Source organism: Saimiri boliviensis, chromosome 14 (genome assembly GCF_048565385.1).
Source record: "Saimiri boliviensis isolate mSaiBol1 chromosome 14, mSaiBol1.pri, whole genome shotgun sequence".
Lineage (NCBI taxonomy): Eukaryota > Metazoa > Chordata > Mammalia > Primates > Cebidae > Saimiri > Saimiri boliviensis.
In genome coordinates this window covers 42,898,845-42,922,445 of record NC_133462.1, presented here as the reverse complement: position 1 = coordinate 42,922,445, position 23,601 = coordinate 42,898,845, and the positions used below count along the sequence as shown (strand labels likewise).

The following is a 23,601-nucleotide window of genomic DNA, read 5'->3' as shown; positions in this document are numbered from 1 at the left end:
AGGACTGGGAACCGCCACAGGTCCGGGTGGGAGGATGTGCGATTTGTGTTGGGGGCTGGTTCTGTCCATGCTGGGGTTGGAGGAGCCCCCAGGACAGGAAGGCCTTGTTTCTCATGTCATGCAGCGACGTTGTCATTAAACACGTGGATTCACCCGTGGCTGGGGCTGGCTGGCTGAGGGTCCCCGGCTAGGACGGGGTCATAGTCCTGCCCTGGAGCCCATATCTGGTCCTGGAGCTGCAGAAGCAGCTTCTGAGGGGCTTCCCAGGCCGGCGTTTGACAGATGGGGAACTCAGACCTCGAATCCCGCAAGACACCCCTCCTGGGCCCATATACCAGGGCACCGGCCACAGTCCTGTGGGGCCAAGGACTGGACCCCAGCGAGTCCCTGGGCCCCAGCCAGATGGCCCTGTTTTGGGGAGGAGGTGCTTGCCTGACTCCATCGGTTGACGCCAGGGAGGGAGGCTGGAGGCACTGCTGGGCTGAGGTCACCGCAGGGCTGGCGGGGGCCAGGAGGGACAGAGCAAGTGGGGTGTAAAGGCTGTGGTGGTGGGAGGGGCCCATGGAGATGAGGCAGGGCTTGTGTAGAATGGGGGCTTTGGTTCCCCACAGACCAGGACAGCCGAGAGGGGCTGGAGGGTCCCCAGGGGAGCAGATGTCAGGCCTGGGGATCACGTGGGTCACACAGCAGTGCTGGGGCAGTCATCTCTGCTGCTGTCTTCACTTGACAGGCAGAGCAAGGCCAGTGGGACCATCGCTGCCAGGGCCAACCCTGGAAATGGCTGGAAGATGCCTGGATGGAGGGAGAGGCTGACCGAGGTCCCCATGGGGTGGGCTGCAGCTTTTCTGTCGATCCTAGAACGTAACTGTTGCATTGTGAGGGAAAGAAAATTGAGAAGAAAAAATCAGGGGCTGAAGGTCCTGCAGTGAGACAGATGCAGGAGGCATGAACCTGGCCCAGGGGGTGCTGGCACCTTGCTAGGGCTGGGAGGCGGCTGAGGGAGGCAAGCGGCCTGGGGGCGGCAAGCGGCCTGGGGGCCAGGGGCTGCAGGGCGTCCGCAGGTGGTTTTGAGGCTTTTGCATGGTGCCTGAGAAGAGGCAGGTCCCATCCTGGGCACTGGAGATGAGGGAACACCTGTGTGGAACTGGCATGGTGGGCAGCCTGGAGACAGGAGCTCATGAGGACACAGGGCGGCAGCGCCACCAGGACGGGGAGGGCCCCGGAAAAGGGTGGCCTTGGATCAGGGGCTCACCACAAGCCTAGCATTTCAGCCAGGGCTGGAGAAGGCAGGGACGCCTGGGTGCCAGGCAGAGGGCATAGCCATGTAAAGGCCCCAGAGCAGGGCGGCACCCGGTGTATGCGAGGGGCAGAGTGAGGAGGGCAGGGCATGCAGTGTCTGGTAGGCCTCAGGGAAGACTTGGGTGCTCACCCCAAGCGAGTGGGGACCCTGGGCGTGTGCCCTGGGAAAGGCAGGGTCGTCTCTGTGGGGACCTGACTGACACAGGGGCAGGGGAAGCCGAGACCAGGGTGCGGGCTCTGCCCCCACCCAGGCCGGATTCGACCCAAGACGGGGCCCTCTGGCTGAGGAAAGGCAGGGCAGGAGGGTTCTGGATGTCTCCTGGTTTTTGTTGTATGGTTTTAATTGTGGTAAAATACACATAAATCCACCATCTTACAGTTCTGTGGCTGTGCAGCCATCGCCTCTGATTCCAGAACATTCTCATTACCCAAAAGGCAGCCCCATCCCCATCACATCACCTAGTCAGTCACTCCCGGGTCCCCCTCCCCAGTCCTGGCACCCACGAATCCTCTCTGTGCCTCTGTGGTTCAGCCTGTCCTGGACATTTCATAGAAGTGGGATCACAGTGTGGCCTTCTGTGTCGTGTCTGGTTGAGCATGACGCCCTCAAGGTGCATCTGCGCTGGGGCCCGGGTCAGAGTCTCGCTCCTCCTGTGGCTGAGACTCATTCTGGCGCGTAGGTGGCTGCACACTGCTGATTCCCTCACCCTCAGTGGGTGTTTGCGTGGTCTCTGCCATGGCTGTCGTGAATTGTGCTGTGTGAGGCACCGCGTGCCCTTCTCATCCTGAGTGTATTTTCCAAAGGAACTGTGTGCGAGTGGCTGATGAGGGGTTGGGGCGCCAGGTGCCTGTGTGGGCATTGCCTCCTGGATGCGAGGTGCACGGGGAGACAGAAGCCCCTCGAGGGGGTGTGGAGATGGGGAGGCTAGGCCCCCAGTCGGCGGTGGCGGGGGGCGCACAGAGCTGGGGGCTCATGGCCACAGACCCCACCTGGCAGCGGCCCTGGCCTGGCCCGCCCACACTGCATCACCCTCAGTTGTCAGACACTGCGAACAACTCTCCAGGCCTCCCCTTCCTTGGGGCCGCCTCACCCTGCAGTTGGGAGGAAGGAGCGGTCAGTGCAATTGCCGTGACACTGGGCGGCCTTTATGCTGTCAGCGGTGACCTCAGAGGCCTTCCTAGCAGAAGCCCTGGGGACTCGGGCAGACAGGCAGACATGCAGACCCTGAGGCGAGAGGCTGCCAGGCCCTATGTCCCCACGGGGACCCTCGAGACCAGCTTCCCAGCACCTCTCTACAGGTGAGTCCCTCCCAGCCAGCCGGATGCTAAGGGAACCTCCCTCACGGGGTGTAAGGTGTCACTCGGGTGTCGGGTGTCACTTTGGGGTCTTGCATGTATCACTCATTATTCCTAAAAGGCTCATGTGTGTGATGGCCCCTCCGGCCTGTGGTCACTCACTGTGGCAGCGACAGACTTGGAGACAGGCCGAGAGCAAAAGTGTGTGTGGCCGTTTCCAAGGCTGCAAATGCACTGGAGTTTTCACCACAAAAACGCCCTCTGAAATCAGGCGTGCGCGGGGCTGGGTGCTCTGTGGCTGAGGTAGTCTGCCCTGCTCCCCTCGCAGCACCCAGGCACTCCTGCTCCCTGGTCCCCGGTCCCTGCTTGTCTTCACCGGGCCTTCTTGTGTGTGTCCACATCTCCCTCTCCTTAGAAGGGCACCGGGCACTGGATTCAGGGCCACCTTAACACGGGGTTACTTCATCTTAGCTGCAGCTACTAAAACCATTTCCAAACAAGGCCGTGTCCTGGAGCTCTGGGCAGATGTGATTTGGAGGGTACAACAGTCACCCCAATACAGAGTCTGTTAGCAGTTGTTGAAATGATTATGTAATACTGTGCAGCTATGGGAAAGACGACGGAAAGCGTTTGCTGCATTTCCAAGGGAAAAAATCAAAACAAACCAAGATGGTGGCTGGGCTTGGTGGCCCCCAGCTGTAACCCCAGCACTTTGGGAGGTTCACTTGAGCCCAGGAGTTCAAGAGCAGCCTGGGCAACATAGTGAGACCCCATCTCTTTTATTTTTTTTAAAGACAGTTTTGTTCTTGTTACCTGAGCTGGAGTGCAAAGACGCGATCTCAGCTCACTGCAGCCTCCGCCTCCCGGGTTCAAGGATTCTCCTGGCTTAGCCTCCCAAGTAGCTGGGACTACAGGTGCCTTCCACCATGCCCAGCTAATTGTTATATTTTTAGCAGAGATGGGGTTTCACCAGGTTAGCCAGGCTGGTCTTGAACTTCTGACCTCAGGTGATCCACTCACCTCGGCCTCCCAAAGTGCTGGGATTACAGGCGTAAGCCACTGCATCCAGCCGTGAGACCCATCTGTACAAAAAAACTTAAAAATCAGCCAGACGGCCAGGCATGGCGGCTCATGCCTGTAATCCCAGCACTTTGGGAGGCCGAGGCGGGCATTATCACCTGAGTTCAGGCTTTGGAGACCAACCTGAGCAACGTGGTGAAACCCCATCTCTACTAAAAATACAGAATTAGTTGGTCATGGTGGCACAGGCTTGTAGTCTCAGCTACTTGCGAGGCTGAGGTGGGTGGACTGCTTGAGCTCAGGAGGTCAAGGCTGCACTGAGCTGAAATAGTGCCACTGTACGCCAGCCTGGGCAACAGAGTGCGACACTATTTCTACTAAAAAAAAAAAAAAAGAGAGAGATGGAGATGCAGTGACCCGGGCTCCCGTGCGTGTGGAGTAACCGGGGGAGGGTGCATGTCCCACCTGCTCCGGGAAGGAGACGCCAGGAAGTAGTGAGTGGCAGGTGGGTATGGGGCCAACAGCAGGGAGAGGCGCTCATTTCTCACCGATTATTATTTTGTTTTAATTGCATGGTTTTTTTTTTTGAGATGGACTCCCTTTGTCTTACCCAGACTGGGCATAATGGCGAGATCTCAGCTCACTACAACCTCCACCTCCCAGATTCAAGCAGTTCTCCTACCTCAGCCTCCCGAGTAGCTGAGACCACAGGAACCTATCACCACACCCATCTAACTTTTGTATTTTTAGTAAAGACAGGGTTGCACCATGGTGGCCAGGCTGACCTCAGGTGATCCACTTACCTTGGCCTCCCAAAGTGGAGAGCCAGGACCGTGCTCCCACACAAGGCACAGATAAGAGTGTTTCTATCCCTGCCGGAACTACACAGGGCCAACCACGTTACTCTTTGGGGTGACTTCCTTGGGACATATTCCCAAAAGCAAAGTCACAGCATGAAACTTCCCCCCCCCCCCCCCCCGAGACGGAGTTTCGCTCTTGTTACCCAGGCTGGAGTGCAATGGCGCGATCTCGGCTCACCGCAACCTCCGCCTCCTGGGTTCAGGCAATTCTCCTGCCTCAGCCTCCTGAGTAGCTGGGATTACAGGCACGCGCCACCATGCCCAGCTGATGTTTTGTATTTTTAGTAGAGACGGGGTTTCACCATGTTGACCAGGATGGGCTCGATCTCTCGACCTCGTGATCCACCCACCTCGGCCTCCCAAAGTCCTGGGATTACAGGCGTGAGCCACCGCGCCCAGCCCATGCAACATCTTTGAGTCTCTTGTCTTTTTTTTTTTTTTTGGAGACAGACTGTCACTCTATTACCAGGCTGGAGCGCAGTGACACACTCTCGGCTCACAGCCACCTCCACTTTCCAGGTTCAAGCAATTCTCCTGCCTCAACCTCCCGAGTAGCTGGGATTACAGGCACCCGCCACCACACCTGGCTAAGTTTTGTGTTTTTAGTAGAGATGGGGTTTCACCATGTTGGCCAAGCTAGTCTCAAACTCCTGACCTCAAGTGGTCCATTCACCTCAGCCTCCCAAAGTGCTGGGTTTACAGGGGTGAGCCACATGCCTGGCCAAGTGGGTCCCCCAGTCCTCCCTGGGCCATGGCTCCACTTCTTCCTGGTGCACCTCCAGGCCAGGTGGAGCTTCCCGGAGGAAGGGACTTGTGGGTCTTGGAGGCTGGACAAAGACTGTAGGGACCCAGGAGTGGCCAGGGCCCTCGACCTTTTCCCTCCCTAGTATCTCTTCTCCAGGCAAGAAAGGCTGAGAACAGAAAGGTTTAGTGCTGGCCGAGTGCGGCTGCTCACCCCTGTAATCCCAGTACTTTGGGAGGCCGAGGCGGCAGCTCACGAGGTCAAGAGATAGAGACCAGGCCAACGTGGTGAAACCCCATCTCTAGTAAAAATACAAACATTAGCTGGGCATGGTGGTAGGTGCCTGTAGTCCCAGCTACTTGAGAGGCTGAGGCAGGAGAATCGCCTGAACCCGAGAGGCGGGGAGGTTGCAGTGAGCTGAGATTGTGCCGCTGCACTCCAGCCTGGAGACACAGCCAGTATCCATCTCAAAAAAAAAAAAAAAAAAAAAAAAAAAAAAAAGTTCAGTGCTGACGTGGGTACCGGGGGTGGGATCTGTGGGGGGAGAGGGAGTCAGCCTCTCTCCTCTTTAGGACAGACACCAAGTGGGGAGGGAGGGTGGCCCCAGGCTGTGGGCCAGGCCTCTACACCCTCCACCCTGGCAGACATGGAAAGCGCCCGTTACAGAGACAGGCTCAGTCTCTGCCCCACCGCCCACCCTCAGTGATGACTACCTGTCCCTGGAGGGGCCACGCTGGGCACCGGCCATCAAGCAGGCCACACGCTGGAAGTACACGCCCATGGGACACGACGCAGCCGGCCAACTGTGGTACACGGGCTTGACCAACTCAGACTCCCGGGAAGCCTGGTACAACCTGCCCTCGGCCCCGGACCGCCCCTTCCGTGAGGCCTACAACCACTGGCACGGCTGCCACCGACACCGCGAGTGCCGCCTGCCCTCGGGTGAGTGCCCACCCTCCCTGCCCCGGATGCCAGCCCTGCTCGAGGGGGAAAGGAATGACTGCCAGCCCCCGCCCCACTGCAGCCTACGCCCAGCACCTGCGGGAGACCACCTGGCATGACCCGATCGTCCCCGCCCAGTACCTGGACCCCAGCACCCGGTGGGGGAGCATGCTGTGGAAGGAAAGGCCAATCCGGGGCAAGGACTACGGTGAGGCCGGGGCCAGGGCAGCTCCCCGGGAGGCCAGGGGGACAAGCCCATCTAGGCCAGGGTGAAGTTGCCCAGGGAGGCCCGGGAGCCCCTTGCGGGCCGAGGGTGAGGACAGTGGGGCACACAGTGACCCAGGTCCCACCTGCAGTGGTCAACAGGAATCGGTACGGGGTGGAGCCTTTGTGGAGGGCATCGGACTACGTGCCCTTCCTGTCAGCACCCCAGCGCCCACCCCACACCACCCAGAACTACTTGCAGTGGGGCCTGGAGCCATACTGCCCCTCCACCGGCCAGCGGCTCCCACCCGGCCCCACGCCTGCTCCCCGATAAACACACGCTTCCACGCCACACCTGCAGTCTTTCTGCACCCAAAGAGGGTGGCTACCCACAACTGGGGCACAGCCGAGATGCACAGGCCACCCCTGCCCGGCAGACAGGAGCCAGGCTGCCGTCGTGTCTTTATTTGCTGCCAGCAGAGCCCACCAAGCCCACCGGGCAGCCCTGCTGCCCACCACCCTGTGGCTGGGGCTCCTGCAGGCTCCAGCCATCCCCAGGCCAGAGGTGAGGGGGTGAACTGTGCTGGGGTTAGGGTTCCCACAGACGCCTCTGGGGTTCCTACTTCCTGCCGAGAGGGGCACCCCAAATCCTCCGGAGGACTGAGATGGACTAGAGTTGAGGATGGGCACCCTAAAAGTCCAGGGGTCCTTGTAAAGCTCTGGATTCAGAAGGCCCTGGTAGGCATTCCCGCTGCCTTCACCTTCACCGTGACTCCCAAGCCCAGGAGCCGGTGCGGGGTGGGGGGCTTTGCCCGTAGGTGCTGGGGGCATCCTGTGTCCCCACATTTCCCTTGCACAGGTGCAGGAGGCTGTCAGCACTCAGGGCTGGGCTTCTGGGTCCCCTGCCAGGGAGAAGTGGAAATGGCATTAGAGAAGGTGGGGTGGGCCCCACGCTTGCCCCTGGTGTGGTCAGCATCTGGGGAGGGAGGGGTGGGCCAGGACTCACAGCGTCGCAAGCGGATGGGCCACAGCAGGAGGCTGCAGAGACACAGGGCCGCAGCCACACCCACGCCGCCCGTCACAGCCACCATCACCCAGTGGTAGAAGCTCACGCAGGCTCTGCAGCAGAGCTCCGAGCTGTGGGAAGAGGCAGGGGCCTAGTGGGCACCACAGGGATGACCCCACCCTACCTGGACCTGTTCCTCCTGTCCAAGCTGAGAGCTGAGGGTCAGCCCCCCTCCTTCCCCACACCCAGCAGGATGGCCAGTCCTCCACCCCGCATCCACTTCTCTCCCTCCCCGTCTCCATATGGTCCAGGCCCAGTGGGGCCCACCTGCACCCACCCCGTCCCCTCACCCCCACCAGCGGGCACCTGTGAGTGCCTGTCCCTCTGCCCACAGCCCACCCTCCTCGGGTCAAAGCCCCAGCCCTTCCCATGGCCCTGCCCCCTCCCCCTCTTCCCTGTGCTCCAGCCACACCAGTCTCCTGGTCCCCGCTCCTCCAACACACCATGTGTGGCCCCACCCCAGGGCTTTGCTACTGCCTGCCCCTCCCCATTGACCTGGAATAGTCTGACTTCCCGCAAGTGTCAGGTCCACACCACCTCCTCCAGAAAGCCCTCCCTGGCATCCTGTCCTGGCTGCCCAGGCCTCTCCAGGGAAAAGGCGTTCACCTCTGTGACCATTAACATAGCTGGCCCTGCCCCAGCCCTGTGAGGTCAGGGCCCAGACAGGCTTTGGTTCCCAGGTCCAGGCCTCTCCAGGCATGAATGCTGGGAGGCTGTGTCTACACCCATCCGTGCCTGAACCCTCTTCCTCAACAAGCGAGCGAATGGACGGCACTCACGGACAGGGGTGCAGGCTCTGGATGGCCATGACTGCCAGCCCGTTGGCCACCTTATCAGAGAAGCTCATGGAGCCATACACGAACGCGCCGCTGTTCTGGGGGGGGGGACACGGGTGGTCAGCGTGTACCCCAAGTGCTACGCCCAGCCACCCCCACCCCGGCCACCAGCCTTACCGTGTGGGGACCGATGAGGTCGGCCGTCATGGCCAGTGAGGTGACAAGGATGGTGGCACAGCCGGCGCCCAGCAGCACAGCCGCTGCATACACAGCCACACCCAGCCCCTCCATGAGCGCCACCCAGGCCGCAAAGGCCAGGGTCACCAGGAGGCCCAAGAAGTAGGTCATCTGCAGGGGACAGCCCCGGGGTCAGGCCCACAACGCTGGGTGCCACCGAGCCTGGCGCTTGCCCTCTCTGGTCTTCAGTCCACCACCCCTTACCCTGCAAACGGGCTGTGAGCTGGACAGTCACAAAGGAGCGCCGGCTCTGGCCTCGAGAAATCCCAGGCTCTGAGGCCCAGGAGAACTGCCACACAGAGCTGTGCTCTGTCCACGCAATAGTAGCTGGAGACGCGTGCCTATTCCGCCTAAAGGCAGGTCAGGTACACAAAAGCAAACGAGGGACTCGGCTCAGTCCCCCCAGCCACATTTCAAGCGCTCAGTAGCCGTACAGGAGGACAGAAAGCCCCAGAGCTCTGCCGCCACGACAGTGTGAACGTGAGACACGCAGAGGCCAGGGCTCTAGACCTCCTGGTTCCCAGATCCGGGGCTTCTATAAGGTGGGAACTCGGGGGCCTGGGGGCGTCTGAGGCTGGAACCCAACCGCAGGGCACCCCGTCTACTCACGTTCCTCCCTACGCACTTGTTGATGGGTTTCATCAGGAAGGACGAGAAGAAGCCGCTGAGGTACATCACCAGGGGGATCGTCGCAATGAACTTCTGCAGGGACAGAGCCAGGCGCAGCGTGTCTGTCACGGCTTGCCAGGCTGGGGCCGTCTCACCCCCGCGCCCCCGGCCCAACCCATTTACCTTGGGCAGGTTGAGAGAGTAGGTGAGGTACATGGCCATATAGGTCTGAGACAGGTTGACGACGAGCCTGGTGGTCATGTACAGCATGCCCACCTGTGGGCAGACCAACAGAGGGACCAGCTGGGGTCAGGAGGGCCCTTGTCCACTCCCACCAGCAGGGGGCACCGGGGCCTGGGTGGGCACCCTGGAGCTGGCATTTGATCCATGGGTAGTGACTGCCCAGTGGGTTGGGGGAGCAGAGAGCAGTGCTTCATGGGCTGCACCAGGGGCTGTGTGTGGATGCAGCTGTCCCGCAGAGCAAAGGGCCTGGGGGGGGAGAATGGGTCTGAGCTGGCCCTGCCACCCCCAGCACGCACCTGGTAGAAAGCCGGCTCCCGGAGCCAGTGCTTCCAGAGCAGCAGGGGCTGGGCAACTGCAGGGGCCAACAGGGGGCTGTGCTCGCCCGGCTCCTCCACACATGGCCGGCGCCTCTCCCGGGTGCCCAGGTGGAACAGCAGTGAGAACACAGCACCAACACCCACCACCAGCAGGGCCAGGTTCTAGGGACGCGGCAGAAGCAGTCAGCAGCTGGCCCAGCACCCGCCCCGGGCTCGAGGACTTCAGGCAACACACCCAGGCCCCAGCTCACCCGGAACACGGGCACGTCCTGGCCCCCCAGCTGGTCACTGATGCTGACGTCCTGGGCAGGCCCCACCCTCGACGAGCCCTGCAGGTGCAGCAGGAGCCAGGCCGCCCCGTAGACAGTGATGTTGGCCACCACGGTGAACGCATACCTGGTGGGCAGGCGGGCAGGGACTCAACCAGACCCTGGGAACCTGGGCCCCTTCTTCCCCAAGTGGCTGCGCCGTCCCAGTGCCTTGCGGAACCCCGGCTGCTGGGAGATTCCAGCAACTCCCACACTGGGTGGCCTCAGTTTCCCCAGCCCGCAAGTTGTCTGAGACGGGGCAGCTGTGACCCGCAGCTCCACCCTTCCCGCCTAGGACCAGCATGCAGTTACTCAGCCAAGCAGAGTCCAGGCTGCAACCCAAAGAACCCAGAGACTCGAAGCCAGGATTCGGGAATAATTCTTCCCCAGATGCTGGGTGGCTGCAAGGCAAGGGCTCCCTGGTCTAGAAGCCTAGACAGGCAGGGAGCCGGAGCTGGGGGCCTGGGGAGTCCCATCATGCCTCAGCTTCCCTTTCTGAAAGCAGGAACTATGCCCCCGACCCCCGTCAAGGCCACGCACGTGTGCACGGCGGGAGGTCAGCTGACAAAGCGCAGCCGGCTGGCACATGGGAAGTGGCTGGGGTCTGGCTCCCGTCAGCTGGGGCCCTGGGTATTGGGAAACCCCTGTCGTTACTGCCTCTATCTGCCTCACAGCCGTAATGGGGAACTGAAAGCCAGGGGAGGAGGCCAGAGTGGGCGGGGCTGGTGACACAGGCGGGGGGGCAAACAGGGGGCTCCCCCCACACCCCCTTCCTGATGAAGGCACTGTGGGGACCCTGGCTTTGGGCACCATTTGGGGCCATGTCCTCCTCTGGAATACTCGGGAAGGAACAGTTCCCACCTCCCAGTTCACAGGGAGGGTTAAAGACGCTGAGATTGAAGGGGCGGCCCAGTGGCTGACACCTGTAATCCCAGCAGTTCAGGAGCCCGAGACAGGCAGATTACGTGAGGTCAGGAGTTCAAGACCAGCCTGGCCAACATGGTGAAACTCTTTCTCTACTAAAAATACAAAAATTAACTGGGCATGGTGGCACACACCTGTGAGCCCAGCTACTTCAGAGAATGGGACAGGAGAACTGCTTGAACCTGGGAGGCAGAGGCTGCAGTGAGCCAAGATCACACCACTGCACTCCAGCCTGGGCGACAGAGCAAGACTCTGTCTCAAAAATATAAAAAGAGGGGAGACTAGTGGGTGGGCCTGCTGAATCAGAGGATCCTTTGGGAGACAGGGCTTCCTGAAATCAGAGGTTCTCCCTCCTGGCCTCAGAAGCAGCAGCCAGCCACCGTGACTTCCACAGGTGGAAGATGACAAATTCCACCAGCAACCACGGAGGAGGTGCCACCCCAGCCTTCCATGAGACCCTAGGCCTGGGCAACCCCTTGAATGCAGGCTCAAGACAGACCCTGAAGCACAACTCCCACCCGCAGCTCAGCCACGCTGGATCCCGACCCCTAGAAACCATGAGAGGAGAATGTGTGATGGCCAGGCACAGTGGCTTGGAGGATCCCTTGAGCCCAAGAGTCCCCAGCCCAAGCAACATAGCGAGACCCCATCTCTACAAAAACTTTAAAAACCAGCTGGGTGTGATGACATGCTCCTGTGATCCCAGCTACTCGGGAGGCTGAGACAGGGGGATTGCTCAAGGCCAGAGGTCAAGGCTGCAGTGAGCTGAGATCGAGCCACTGCACTCCAGCCTGGGCAACAGAGCAAGACTCCAACTCAAAAAATAAACAAATAAATAGCATAAATTAAAACTGAACATAAAAGACTGGTCTCGAGCGCCTATGTCTGTGGTGTCATCGGCTCATAAGCCAGGCCCACCCCACCCGGCCCTCGGGGGCCGGGCTCCCACCTGAGTGCCGTGAGTTCCACCTTCTCGTGGGCGTTGGTGACGAGCTCCGGGATGAGGCTGAGGTGGGAGATCTGCGTGGAGGCCCAGCCAAACTGGAAGATCACGATGAACGGGCCGTAGTACAGGAGCGCAGCCCACTCCGGCGTGGCGGCCCCACAGCCCAGGCAGGGGCTGAAGATGAAGGGGAAGGACAGCAGGACGCAGACGGTGCCTGTGGACGGGAGGGGGTCAGTCACGGGGCCTTCCTGCACCAGCCAGGGCTCCTGGGGTGGGGACACTGAGGCACAGATGGAGATCCCCCCTCCCGCCAGGCACGCAGGAAGAAGCGAGGGTCTGCAGCCAGCGTTTCCCAGGCTTATGGCCCCTGGTCACAAAAGGGGAAACAGACCAGGTCCCCGGGCTTAGTAGTCAGAAGAACCGGGGCACGGGAGATTCCCCGGAAACCTGCCCCACACAGGTGCCCCAGTTACAGCCACGGCCTCCTCCCACTCCTCCCCCTCGGCCACTGTGAACCCTCCTGTGGGGCCTCAGGAAGTGGGACGCCCTGGTGGGGCTGCGCTAGACCCTGCCCTCCCTGAGCTCCCCATCCCTGTCAGCTCCTAAGGTGACCACTCCCTGAAACACTGGGCCTCCCGTGTGCAACCGAGCTCCTGCCCCCAACCGAGATCCGCTGTGCCAAGCCCTGGCTTTTCACATGCTCAGGGAAAAAAGACCCTAAGACCCTTTGTAACAAATGTCAGATCCTCCCTGCAGCCCATGGAGCCCTGTGGGACCTGCCCCGTCCCCTCCCTGCCCTGCCCTCTCCCGCCCCCTCCGCTCCAGCCACGTGGCCTCCTCACTGTTCCTCCAACTGCCCCCGGGCCTTTGCACAGGCAGGCCTCTGCCAGGAAGAGTCTGGCTCTCACATCTTGGCAAGACCAGCTCCTTTTCACCTCTCAGCTCAACCGGAATGTCACCTCCTCAAACACCTCCAGCAGCCCCTGCTGCCCCGACCTCACGTCAGCACGCCCAGGAATTCTTTGTCTCTCCACTGGTCTCCTGTGCACACAGCAGGCTCCAAGGGGCCTGGGGAGACCCAGCACGGAACTCAGTACTTCAGTACCCCTTTTTTTTTTGAGACTGAGTCTGGCCCTGTTGCCCAGGCGGGAGTGCCATGGTGCAATCTCGGCTCATTGCAGCCTCCGTCTCCCAGGTTCAAGCGATCCTCCTGCCTCAGCCTCCCATGTAGCTGGGATTACAGGCACCTGCTACCATGTCCAGCTCATTTTTCTATTTTTGGTAGTGATGGGGGTTTCACCAAGTTAGCCAGGCTGGACTCGACTCCTGACCTCACGTGATACGTCCTCCTTGGCCTCCCAAAGTGCTGGGATGACAGGCGTGAACCACTGCGCCCCGCTGTTCCTTCAGTACCTTCTGAGTGAGTGAACTGTAACAATCGTGGTCCTGACGCAGCCAGGAGGCGTGGGTGTCATCCTGTTTTCCAGATTGGAAAACTGAGGCCTCTAGACTGAGCTGGAGCCAGGCCCCTTCCCTGCAGCCGGGCACTGCTCTCCCCCCCGCCTAGAGCACCTGGGGGGATGCGTGTACCAAGCATGGCGGCTGAACCTCCTTCCTCCCTGCAGGCTCCGGAGGTGACCTCATCCCCAGACCCTGGGACCGTCCCGGACAGCTGGAATTGGGAAGTGAAACCAAAAGCACCCCTTCCTGGCGGTTTCCCTGGAACTAGGGCCTGGGAGGGTTTGTACAGATTCCTGGGGTCCTGGGGCTCATCCGGGGGCAAAGCACAGACTGTGGACTCTGGTGAGAAGGTCCCTTCCTGGCTGGACTCCCTGCTCCTGCTAACCAGTCTGGGTTAACCATTGCTGGGGCCAGGCGGCCCGGCCGGGGGACTTTGGGCAAGTGACTGTGCCCTTCTAGGCCTCCGTTTTCACACAACAGGGACAGTGGCCAGGAGTGGCGGCTCATCCTGTAATCCCAGCGCTGAGGGAGGCTGACGGAGGAGGATCACTTGAACCCAGGAGGTCGAGGCTGAAGTGAGTTGTGATCACGCCACTGCACTCTAGCCTGGGTGACAGAGCGAGACCCTGTCAAGGAAAGAACAAACGAAAAGAAGGGAGAAAGAATGGAAAAGGGAAAAGGAGGCCGGGCGCGGTGGCCCACGTCTGTAATCCCAGCACTTTGGGAGGCTGAGGCGGGTTAGGAGGTGAGGAGTTCAAGACCAGCCTGACCAACAAGGTGAAACTCCGTCTCTACAAAAAATACAAAACTTAGCCAGACTTGGTGGTGGGCGCCTGTAGTCCCAGCTACTTGGGAGGCTGACGCAGGAGAATCGCTTGAACCCGGGAGGCGGACATTGCAGTGAGCCGAGATCCCACTACGGCGCTCCAGCCTGGGCGACAGAGCGAGACCCTGTCTCAAAAACAAAAAAGAACAGAAAGAAAGTTCGTGCGCCACAGGCTGGAGTGAGGATAGAGTTCACGTGCGGTGCCAGCAGACGCTCCTTCTCCTCTGAACTTCCTGCTTCCGCAGCTTCAAAGTGAGGGCGGTTCCTACCTTGCCACAGCTCTTTCTGCTATTTGGAATACACCCCACCTCCACACACTCCTACCCATCCTTCAAAACCTCAAAGTTAACGTCCTTCTTCCTTCTAAAGCCCATTCATGCCATCTGCCCACCCACAGGAGTGTTTGTGTCTGACTCTCAGGGTCTTTCCAGGATTGGCGGGGAGTCCCCCAGGACTGGTTGCGGAGCATGGGGCGTCCTTAGCCACCAGCCCCAGACTTGGGGCTGAAATAGAGAAGTGGGAGCTGCTGTCAGGGTGAGCTCCACTCCAGTCACCTGACCAGGCATCAAGAGCAGCTGCCTGGGCTTCCACTCCCAACAGACCCTCTCGACCCTCCAGCCCTACCCAGGTGGCCCCCGACTCTCGGCTCCGGGGGCAGGTGCCCTCCCCCCAGACAGGGAAGAGGGTGAAGGCAGAAGCTTGCTGTCTGGCTGGAACACCGTTCCCCCAGGCCTGCTTTGGAAAACCATAGCCTTCAGTTGCCTTTTCTGTTTGTTCTTATTTGCGTTTTTTTTTTTTTTTCTTTGAAATGGAGTTTTGGCCGGGCGCGGTGGCTCAAGCCTGTAATCCCAGCACTTTGGGAGGCCGAGGCGGGTGGATCACGAGGTCAAGAGATCGAGACCATCCTGGTCAACATGGTGAAACCCCGTCTCTACTAAAAATACAAAAAATTAGCTGGGCATGGTGGCGCGTGCCTGTAATCCCAGCTACTCAGGAGGCTGAGGCAGGAGAATTGCCTGAACCCAGCAGGCGGAGGTTGCGGTGAGCCGAGATGGCGCCATTGCACTCCAGCCTGGGTAACAAGAGCGAAACTCCGTCTCAAAAAAAAAAAAAAACAAAAAAACAAAAACGGAGTTTTGCTCTCCCAGGCTGGAGTGCAGCAGCATGATCTCGGCTCACCGCAACCTCCGCCTCCCGGGTTCAAGTGATTCTCTTTCCTCAGCCTCCTAAGTAGCTGAGACTACAGGCGGGCACCACTATGCCCGGCTAATTTTTGTGTTTTTTTGTTTGTTTTTTTGTTTGTTTTTTGGAGACAGAGTTTCGCTCTTGTTACCCAGGCTGGAGTGCAATGACGCGATCTCGGCTCACCGCAACCTCCGCCTCCTGGGTTCAGGCAATTCTCCTGCCTCAGCCTCCTGAGTAGCTGGGATTACAGGCACGTGCCACCATGCCCAGATAATTTTTTGTATTTTTAGTAGAGACGGGGTTTCACCATGTTTTTTTTTTTTGTTTTTTTTTTTTTTGAGATGGAGTTTCGCTCTTGTTAACCCAGGCTGGAGAGCAATGGCACGATCTCGGCTCACCGCAACCTCCGCCTCCTGGGTTCAGGCAATTCTCCTGCCTCAGCCTCCTGAGTAGCTGGGATTACAGGCACGTGCCACCATGCCCAGCTAATTTTTTGTATTTTTAGTAGAGACGGGGTTTCACCATGTTGACCAGGATGGTCTCGATCTCTTGACCTCGTGATCCACCCGCCTCGGCCTCCCAAAGTGCTGGGATTACAGGCGTGAGCCACCGCGCCCGGCCCATTTTTGTGTTTTTAATAGAGATGGGGTTTCGCCACGCTATCCATGCTGGCCTCAACCTCCTGACCTCAGGTGATCTGCCAGCTTGGCTTCCCAAAGTGCTGGGATGGGAGGTAGAGCCACCGCCCGGGGACTAGCAGCCATCCTGTGTGTCTGTCATGAGCTTATCCAACTACCATGATCAAAGACGCATTTGAAGCCCTGGGTTCCGCTCAGCGACCAATCCCAACATAACCAAAAAGGAAGGGACAGCTGGTCCCCTCCCTGTGTGCCAGTCTCAGGTGACCCAGGAATAATCCGGACACGAAAAACATGAAAATCCAGCCCGGAGCTGTGCCTTCTGCGGGGCCTGGAGCTCTCAGGCCACTGAAGACCCACTACCTCTTGCAAAGCCTGCCACTCCCCAGAGCCTGGGGTCACCACCCACTCAGTCATCAATCAATCACAAGGGTGAGGTGTCGCTGGCCTGCCCCTCCTGTGGCCTAGAATTCCAAGAACTGAGCAGGCTTCCTGGCCCTGCCTCCTTGCCCCATGTGCCCCAAATGCCAGAAGGCAGCCAGCAATTCTTCGGGGGCAAGAGGCGCAGGAAAGGAGGCTGTGGCTAATCTTCAGGCCCAGGGTCGGGGCGGGGAGAGGAGGGCCGCCGGGAGACAGCCCTGCAGGCTTATCAAGGGGCACCGGGGCAGGGTGATGCCAGCCTCCTGCCCTCCCAACAGCCCTCTCCCATCAGGGCACCTTCCCCAGACCTAGGCGGCGGACCCTGACCCTGGCAAGAACAAGGCAAAGACCCCTGACCCTCCAGTCCCACCCAGGCGGCCCCCAACTCTCAACTCCCAGGGCAGCACCCCCAAACTGCCCACACACGAGGGTGCCCTGGCAGAATGGACAGAGAGGGGGCTCTAGGCAGCCTGACGGTCCTCTGCCATTGCTGTCCCGGTTGGTCACCCTAATGGACAAGGTCAGGCTGGACAGACTGACAGAGGTGGCACTGGGCAGTCACCACCAACCCTCCAGAGGGTTCAGGGCGGCCGGAGGAGGCAGACGGACAAGGGAATTGACCCTGGAAAGGCATGCAGTCAGATGGCCAGGGTCCTGCAGGTCAGACAGCAGGCTCCAAGACAGACAGACAGGGGAGGCTGAGCCAAGGGGCTGACAGACGGAACACTGGGCAGTTAAGCAGACAGGTGGTGGACGGTCATGCCTCAGGCAGACAGCAGGGGCCTGAACAGTCAGATAGGGGAAGCCATGGGACAGAAAGGGGAGGCTCAGGCTGGATGGTGGGATAGGTGGGGGGGGCGGTCAGGACTGATGTGGGCAACCCCCCATATAGGCACTGAGAAATGAGAGCTAAGCAGAACCCTGGCACAGTTAGGGCTTAAGGAATACCTCACTTTATAGTGTTACTACTCAGCTATTTCCTTTTATATAATCCTTTACATAATCATATGGTAGTTTATAGAAATAGGGCTTGAAGAATCCCTTTATATAATCCTCTGTATATAATCATTAATAGTTGATAGTATGAGTGCCTGAAGAATATTTCCCTACATATATACCTATAATTATATCTTAGTTCATAATTGGAGGAATGCCTAAAGTGGACACAGTGCAGAGCATGATTTAAGGGAAAACAGTTATACCAGGACAAGAATCCATGGCCCAGGCGGCAGCGTTCAGTATCGTAAAGATACCCGCTGTATGGCAGGCTTGGGGCGAGAGCCACTCCTCCTGATAAAGGAGTTGTAGGATCTTGCTCCAGTTCTTGTGGAAGGCTGCCCTCAGAACGGCAACCCACCTTGGTGACTGTGAACTTTATCAGCTCTTGCTACTGTGCTGCTTGAAAAGCATCTTCTCATAGAAGGCATTGGAAGCTGCCAGAAGTTGGCGGTAACCTTTACGGCTCTGTCACTGCTATGTGACTTAAAGCATCCTCCTAAAAAAAAAAAAAAAGAAAAGAAAAGAAAAGAAAAGCCGGGCGCGGTGGCTCAAGCCTGTAATCCCAGCACTTTGGGAGGCCGAGGCGGGTGGATCACGAGGTCAAGAGATTGAGACCATCCTGGTCAACATGGTGAAACCCCGTCTCTGCTAAAAAAAAAAAAACAAAAAATTAGCTGGGCATGGTGGCGCGTGCCTGTAATCCCAGCTACTCAGGAGGCTGAGGCAGGAGAATTGCCCGACCCCAGGAGGCGGAGGTTGAGGTGAGCCGAGATCGCGCCATTGCACTCCAGCCTGGGTAACAAGAGCGAAACTCCGTCTCAAAAAAAAAAAAGAAAAGAAAAGAAAAGAAAAGAAAAGAAAGCATCCTCCTATAAATCGTAGAAGTAGTTTGCCCATAGATAGAAGTACTGCACACTGCACCCTCTTCACTGCGCACGGCCCACCTTCAAGCCTCGGTGACCTAACGGGGGTGCACCCCTTACTGCACGTGACCCTTGCCTTCGTGGGAACGGGCCGCTTGCTGCGCGCTGTCCATCTCCTGGCCTAGGTGACCTAATGAGGGTGGACCCTACGTTTTATGGCTCACGACCCTATCACTATCCTTAAAGATGATTTCCCTCACTGCCCTGCCCCCTAACCTATACACAATAAACACGCTTCTGGACACAGCCTCGCCTGACTCCGCTTATAGGTGGCGTGGCCCCCCGAGCCCAGCTGCATTTTCTTTGTACTTCTGTGTCCTGTCTCTTTATTTCTCCGATCCTGAGCCTCAGCACAGCGTAAGGCTCACCCCACGACCCTGTGGCGCAGTGAGCCTTACATCTGGCTCCCAACGTGCCCTGCAGACTGATACCACAGAGGGGGCACTGGGTAGTCAGAGCAGGGGGACTGAGGCCACGGAACAGAGAGGTGAAGACTCAGCTCACGGGGTGGGCAGACAGACAGGGGAGGCTTAGGTCCCCCGCACAGACAGACGGGGCTGGGTGGTGGAGACAGACAGGGGAGGTTCAGGCCACGGGACCGACAGACCGAGAGGAGGCGCGTGGCCGGGCGGCGGGTCAGAGGGAGGAGGCTCCCGGGGCCGGGCCGGGACACTCACCGACCAGGTGCCAGGCCTTGCGTGGGCCGTAGCGGGCGCAGCAGCCGGCGGCGCGGTCGGCCTCGTAGCCCACGAGGGGCGTGCACAGCCCGTCGGCCACCTGGCCCAGCAGCAGCAGCACCCCCGCGCCGCGCGAACTGTAGGCGCGCACCGAGTGCAGATAGAGCAGCAGGTAGGTGAACCACATGGAGGCGCACAGGTCGTTGAGGAAGTGGCCCACGGCGTAGCTCAGCCGCGCCACCAGGGACAGCGGCCGCGGGGACGGCGCCGCTCCTGCCGCCGGGGGTCCCGGGCCCATGGCGGCGCCGGGCACGCGCGCCCCGCCTCCGGGCTCCGCGGAGAGTGCTCCGGCCGGGCCTCACGGGGTGCGGTGGAGGGAGGCGCCGGGGACCCCAGCACGCGCCGGGCACCGCGCACCCCGCGCCCCGCGCTCTTCCGGCCGCGCCCGCACTCGCCGCGTCCGCCCCGCAGTTGCCTCTGCGGCCGCCAGGCCCTGGAGCTAGGAGTCTGCGCTGGGCCGGGCGGGGAGGGGCGATCCCGGCATCTGCGCCAATCGGAGCCGCGCCCCGGGGAATCGCAGCCAATTGGCGAGGAGAGAGGAGAGGGGCGTGCCCGCGGGGCTTGTTCGGCCGCTACGCTGGGCGCCCGCACGGTCCTAGCGCCCGCGGGATAAGCGGGCAACCCCCCCCCCCACCGCCGCCCCCGGCCCCCGCGATCGCTCAGCTTGAGTCTCGGGCCCCCCAAACACTATGGAAGGAAATGGACGAGAGAGCACAGCTGGCTCCCACTCAGACCCCGCCTCCAGGCCCGCGCCACCCCCAGCTGGACGAGGCCCACTGCGAGCCGGGGTGGAGCGCGTGGGATGGGCAGTGGGTTTGCGGGGGGCGGTCTGCGCCCAAGCGCGCCTCGGGGTCCGGTGACTTCCCGGCCGAGAGAGACGCGATCGCACGCGGAGAGGACGCAGCAGCACTAATTAATTGGTTATTAACGGTAATAATAGGGGTAATCAACCTAATAGTACCGCCTGGCCTTTAACGAGCGTTGCCTGCCAAGAGCCCCACGTGCCGGAGTAAATTTCACTCCCATTTTACAGGCCAGGAACGGAGTTGCCCGGGGCGCGCAGTGAGTCAGGCGGTGCCTGTGCCTCCCGGGCCTGTGGCCACGACCCTCCCCAACTAACCAACGTCCTCCCACGAACGGGTCACCGGACTGAGGGTTTCAAGTTCCTCCAAGGGGTGCGTGCGGTTCCCTCTACCTCAGGCCTCCACCTCGTCCAGCAGCATTTTCTCTTCTTTCCTCTTTTTATTATAGAAACAGGATCTTGAGCCAGGTGCACTGGCTCACACCTGTAAGTCATCCCAGCACTTTGGAAGGCCAAGGCAGGCAGATCACCTGAGGTCAGGAGTTTGAGACCAGCCTAGCCAACATGGCAAAACCCTTTCTCTACTAAAAATACAAAAAATGGGCCGGGCGCAGTGGCTCACGCCTGTAATCCCAGCACTTTGGGAGGCCGAGGCGGGTGGATCACGAGGTCAAGAGATCGAGACCATCCTGGTCAACATGGTGAAACCCCGTCTCTACTAAAAATACAAATCATTTAGCTGGGCATGGTGGCACGTGCCTGTAATCCCAGCTACTCAGGAGGCTGAGGCAGGAGAATTGCCTGAACCCAGGAGGCGGAGGTTGCGGTGAGCCGAGATCGCGCCATTGCACTCCAGCCTGGGTAACAAGAGCGAAACTCCATCTCAAAAAAAAAAAAAAAAAGAAGTCTAGTGGGAGGTGGGGAGCAGCTTTTTCCAAATGCAGGCCTCAGCTTGCGTGCGTGGAGAAGCCACAGGAGGGGACATGTGCTCCCACAAGAGTTGGGGTTGGACACGGAGGTAAAGATCAGAGAAGGCACTGTTTAGAGATGTCAGGAAGGCTGATGAAAGCTCCAGCCCTCGGGGTAGGACAGAGGAGTCAGGAGAGAGCCTCACAGCCTTTGATGTCCCCAGCTCACTGCCAGCCACCCCCTGACGCCAAGCCCGTGTCTCCCCTCCCCTGGCCGGAGATTGGATGTCCTGATGGCCACAGTCCAGCCTCGGGGTGGGGTGGGGAATGTCAAGTACCAGAGGCTTCCTTGATCTTGTGTGACCCAGGCCCAGGATGACAGAGGTGGGGGCAGTGAGGGTTCCTGAGGCTGTCCTGCAGCTTCCTTAGATCTGAGGGAGGTCACCGTGGAGGTGGAAAGCAGGCAAGCAAAGCCAGGATCAGATGTGGGCGGCCCGTGGAAAGCCCCCAAGCCTCAGCTGCCCTCTCTGGAAAACGGGGTGAGAGTCACTGAACCAAACAGAATACGCGGAGGCTTCAGGCCGGGCGCGGAGGCTCAGGCCTATAATCCCGGCACTGTGGGAGGCTAAGGCGGGCAGATCACCTGAGGTCATGAGTTCAAGACCAGCCTGACCAACAAGATGAAACCCCATCTCTACTAAAAATACAAGATTAGCGGGGTGTGGTGGTGCACGCCTGTAATCCCAGCTATTCTGAAGGCTGAGGCGGGAGGGAGAATTGCTTGAACCCGGGAGGCGGCGGTTGGAGTGAGCCGAGATTGCGCCACTATACTCCAGCCTGGCGAAAGAGCAAGACTTCATCTCAAAAAAAAAAAAAATTAATTAATTAAAAACAAAAACAAAAATTATAGCTGGGGGAGGTGGTTTATGCCTGTAATCCCAGCACTCTGGGACACCAAGACGAGCAGACACAAGGTCAGGAGATCGAGACCATCTTGGCCAACATGATGAACCCCCTGTCTCTACTAAAATACAAAAACATTAGCCGGGAGTGGTGGCATGCGACAGTACTCCCAGCTACTTGGGAGGCTGAGGCAGGGGAATCCCTTCAATCTGGGAGGCAGAGGTTGCAGTGTCTTTAAAAAAAAAAAAAAAGGCGGCTCCAAGGAGACATCAACTTAAAACCACACAACTTGGCCAGGCGCGGTGGCTCACGCCTATAATCTAAATTTTTGGTAGAGATAGAAACGCCTGCCTGGCTTCTGTTGCCAGGCTGGAGTGCAGTGGTATGATCACGGCTCACTGCAGCCTCCACCTCCCAGGCTCCAGGGGTCCTCTCGCCTAAGCCTTCTGAGTAGCTGGGACTACAAGCTCGTGTTACCACACCCAGCAAATTATTTGTATTTTTGTAGATTGAGGTCTCACCGCATTGCCCAGGATGGTCTCAAACTACTGGCCTCAAGTGATCCTCCTGCCTCTGCCCCGCAAAGTGCTGGGATGACACATGTGAGCCACCACACCCAGGCTGAAGCTCCTTTTTCTACATTTATACATTGTGTGATTTAAAAACATATGTAGGCCGGGCCCGGTGGCTCAAGCCTGTAATCCCAGCACTTTGGGAGGCCCAGGTGGGTGGATCACAAGGTCGAGAGATCGAGACCAACCTGGTCAACATGGTGAAACCCCGTCTCTACTAAAAATACAAAAAATTAGCTGGGCATGGTGGCACGTGCCTGTAATCCCAGCTACTCAGGAGGCTGAGGCAGGAGAATTGCCTGAACCGAGGAGGCGCCATTGCACTCCAGCCTGGGTAACAAGAGCGAAACTCCGTCTCAAATATGTGTGTGTGTGTGTGTGTGTGTGTGTGTGTGTGTGTGTGTGTGTGTAACTGGCTCATGCCTGGAATCCCAGCACCATGGCAGGCCAAGGCAGGAAGACTACTTGAGGCCAGGGTTCAAGACCAGCCTGGCAACACAGCCAGATCCCGTCTCCATTAAAATAATATGTGTGTGTGTGTGTGTGTGTGTGTGTGTGTGTGTGTGTGTGTGTGTGTCTGTGTGTCTGTGTGTCTGTGTATGTGTATTTCTAGGTGGGATCTTGATCTGTCACCCAGGCTGGAGTGCACTGGTGTGATCTCAGCTCGCTGCAACCTCCATCTCCCAAGTTCAAGTGATTCTCCTGCCTCAGCCTCCCTAGTAGCTAGGACCACAAGTGGAACCACCATGCCTGGCTAATCGTTTAAAATATTTTTTAGAGGCCAGGCGTGGTGGCTGACACCTGTAATCCTAGCACTTTGGGAGGCTGAGGCGGGTGGATCATGAGGTCAAGAGATCGAGACCATCCTGGCCAACATGGTGAAACCCCGTCTCTACTAAAAATACAAAAATTAGCCAGATGTGGTGACACGCGCCTGTACTCCCAGCTACTTGGGAGGTTGAGGCAGGAGAATCGCTTGAAGCCAGGAGATTGCGCCATTGCACTCCAGCCTGGAGACAGAGTGAGGCTCCGTTTCAAAAAAAATTTTTTTTTTTTTTTTTTTTTTTTGAGATGGAGTTTCGCTCTTGTTACCCAGGCTGGAGTGCAATGGCGCGATCTCGGCTCACCGCAACCTCCGCCTCCCGGGTTCAGGCAATTCTCCTGCCTCAGCCTCCTGAGTAGCTGGGATTACAGGCACGTGCCACCATGCCCAGCTAATTTTTTGTATTTTTAGTAGAGACGGGGTTTCACCATGTTGACCAGGATGGTCTCGATCTCTCGACCTCGTGATCCACCCGCCTCGGCCTCCCAAAGTGCTGGGATTACAAGCTTGAGCCACTGCGCCCAGCCAAAAAATTTTTTTAAATATATTTTTCAGAAGGAGGGTGAGGCAGGAGAATCACCTGAATGCGGGAAAGGAGGTTGCAGTGAGCCGAGA

At 58.9% G+C, this 23,601-nt stretch overlaps 2 protein-coding genes across 2 annotated transcripts; one reads left to right on the top strand and one right to left on the bottom strand.

The window, feature by feature from the left end:
* Positions 1 to 1,619: 1,619 nt before the first annotated feature.
* MFSD12 (major facilitator superfamily domain containing 12) lies at positions 1,620 to 19,432 on the bottom strand. The gene is made up of 10 exons (XM_003945271.4): positions 18,919 to 19,432; positions 11,793 to 12,003; positions 9,863 to 10,007; positions 9,591 to 9,773; positions 9,235 to 9,327; positions 9,052 to 9,144; positions 8,383 to 8,553; positions 8,209 to 8,303; positions 7,370 to 7,500; positions 1,620 to 7,265 (listed from the first exon to the last, which is right to left on the bottom strand). The coding sequence occupies exons 1-10, from the start codon at positions 19,214 to 19,216 to the stop codon at positions 7,243 to 7,245; spliced, it is 1,443 nt and encodes a 480-aa protein (XP_003945320.4). The 5' UTR covers positions 19,217 to 19,432; the 3' UTR covers positions 1,620 to 7,242.
* On the top strand, positions 2,216 to 11,706 carry TEKTIP1 (tektin bundle interacting protein 1). Its single transcript, XM_003938801.4, has 4 exons — positions 2,216 to 2,598; positions 5,921 to 6,159; positions 6,242 to 6,367; positions 6,516 to 11,706. The coding sequence occupies exons 1-4, from the start codon at positions 2,216 to 2,218 to the stop codon at positions 6,695 to 6,697; spliced, it is 930 nt and encodes a 309-aa protein (XP_003938850.2). The 3' UTR covers positions 6,698 to 11,706.
* Positions 19,433 to 23,601: the final 4,169 nt, after the last annotated feature.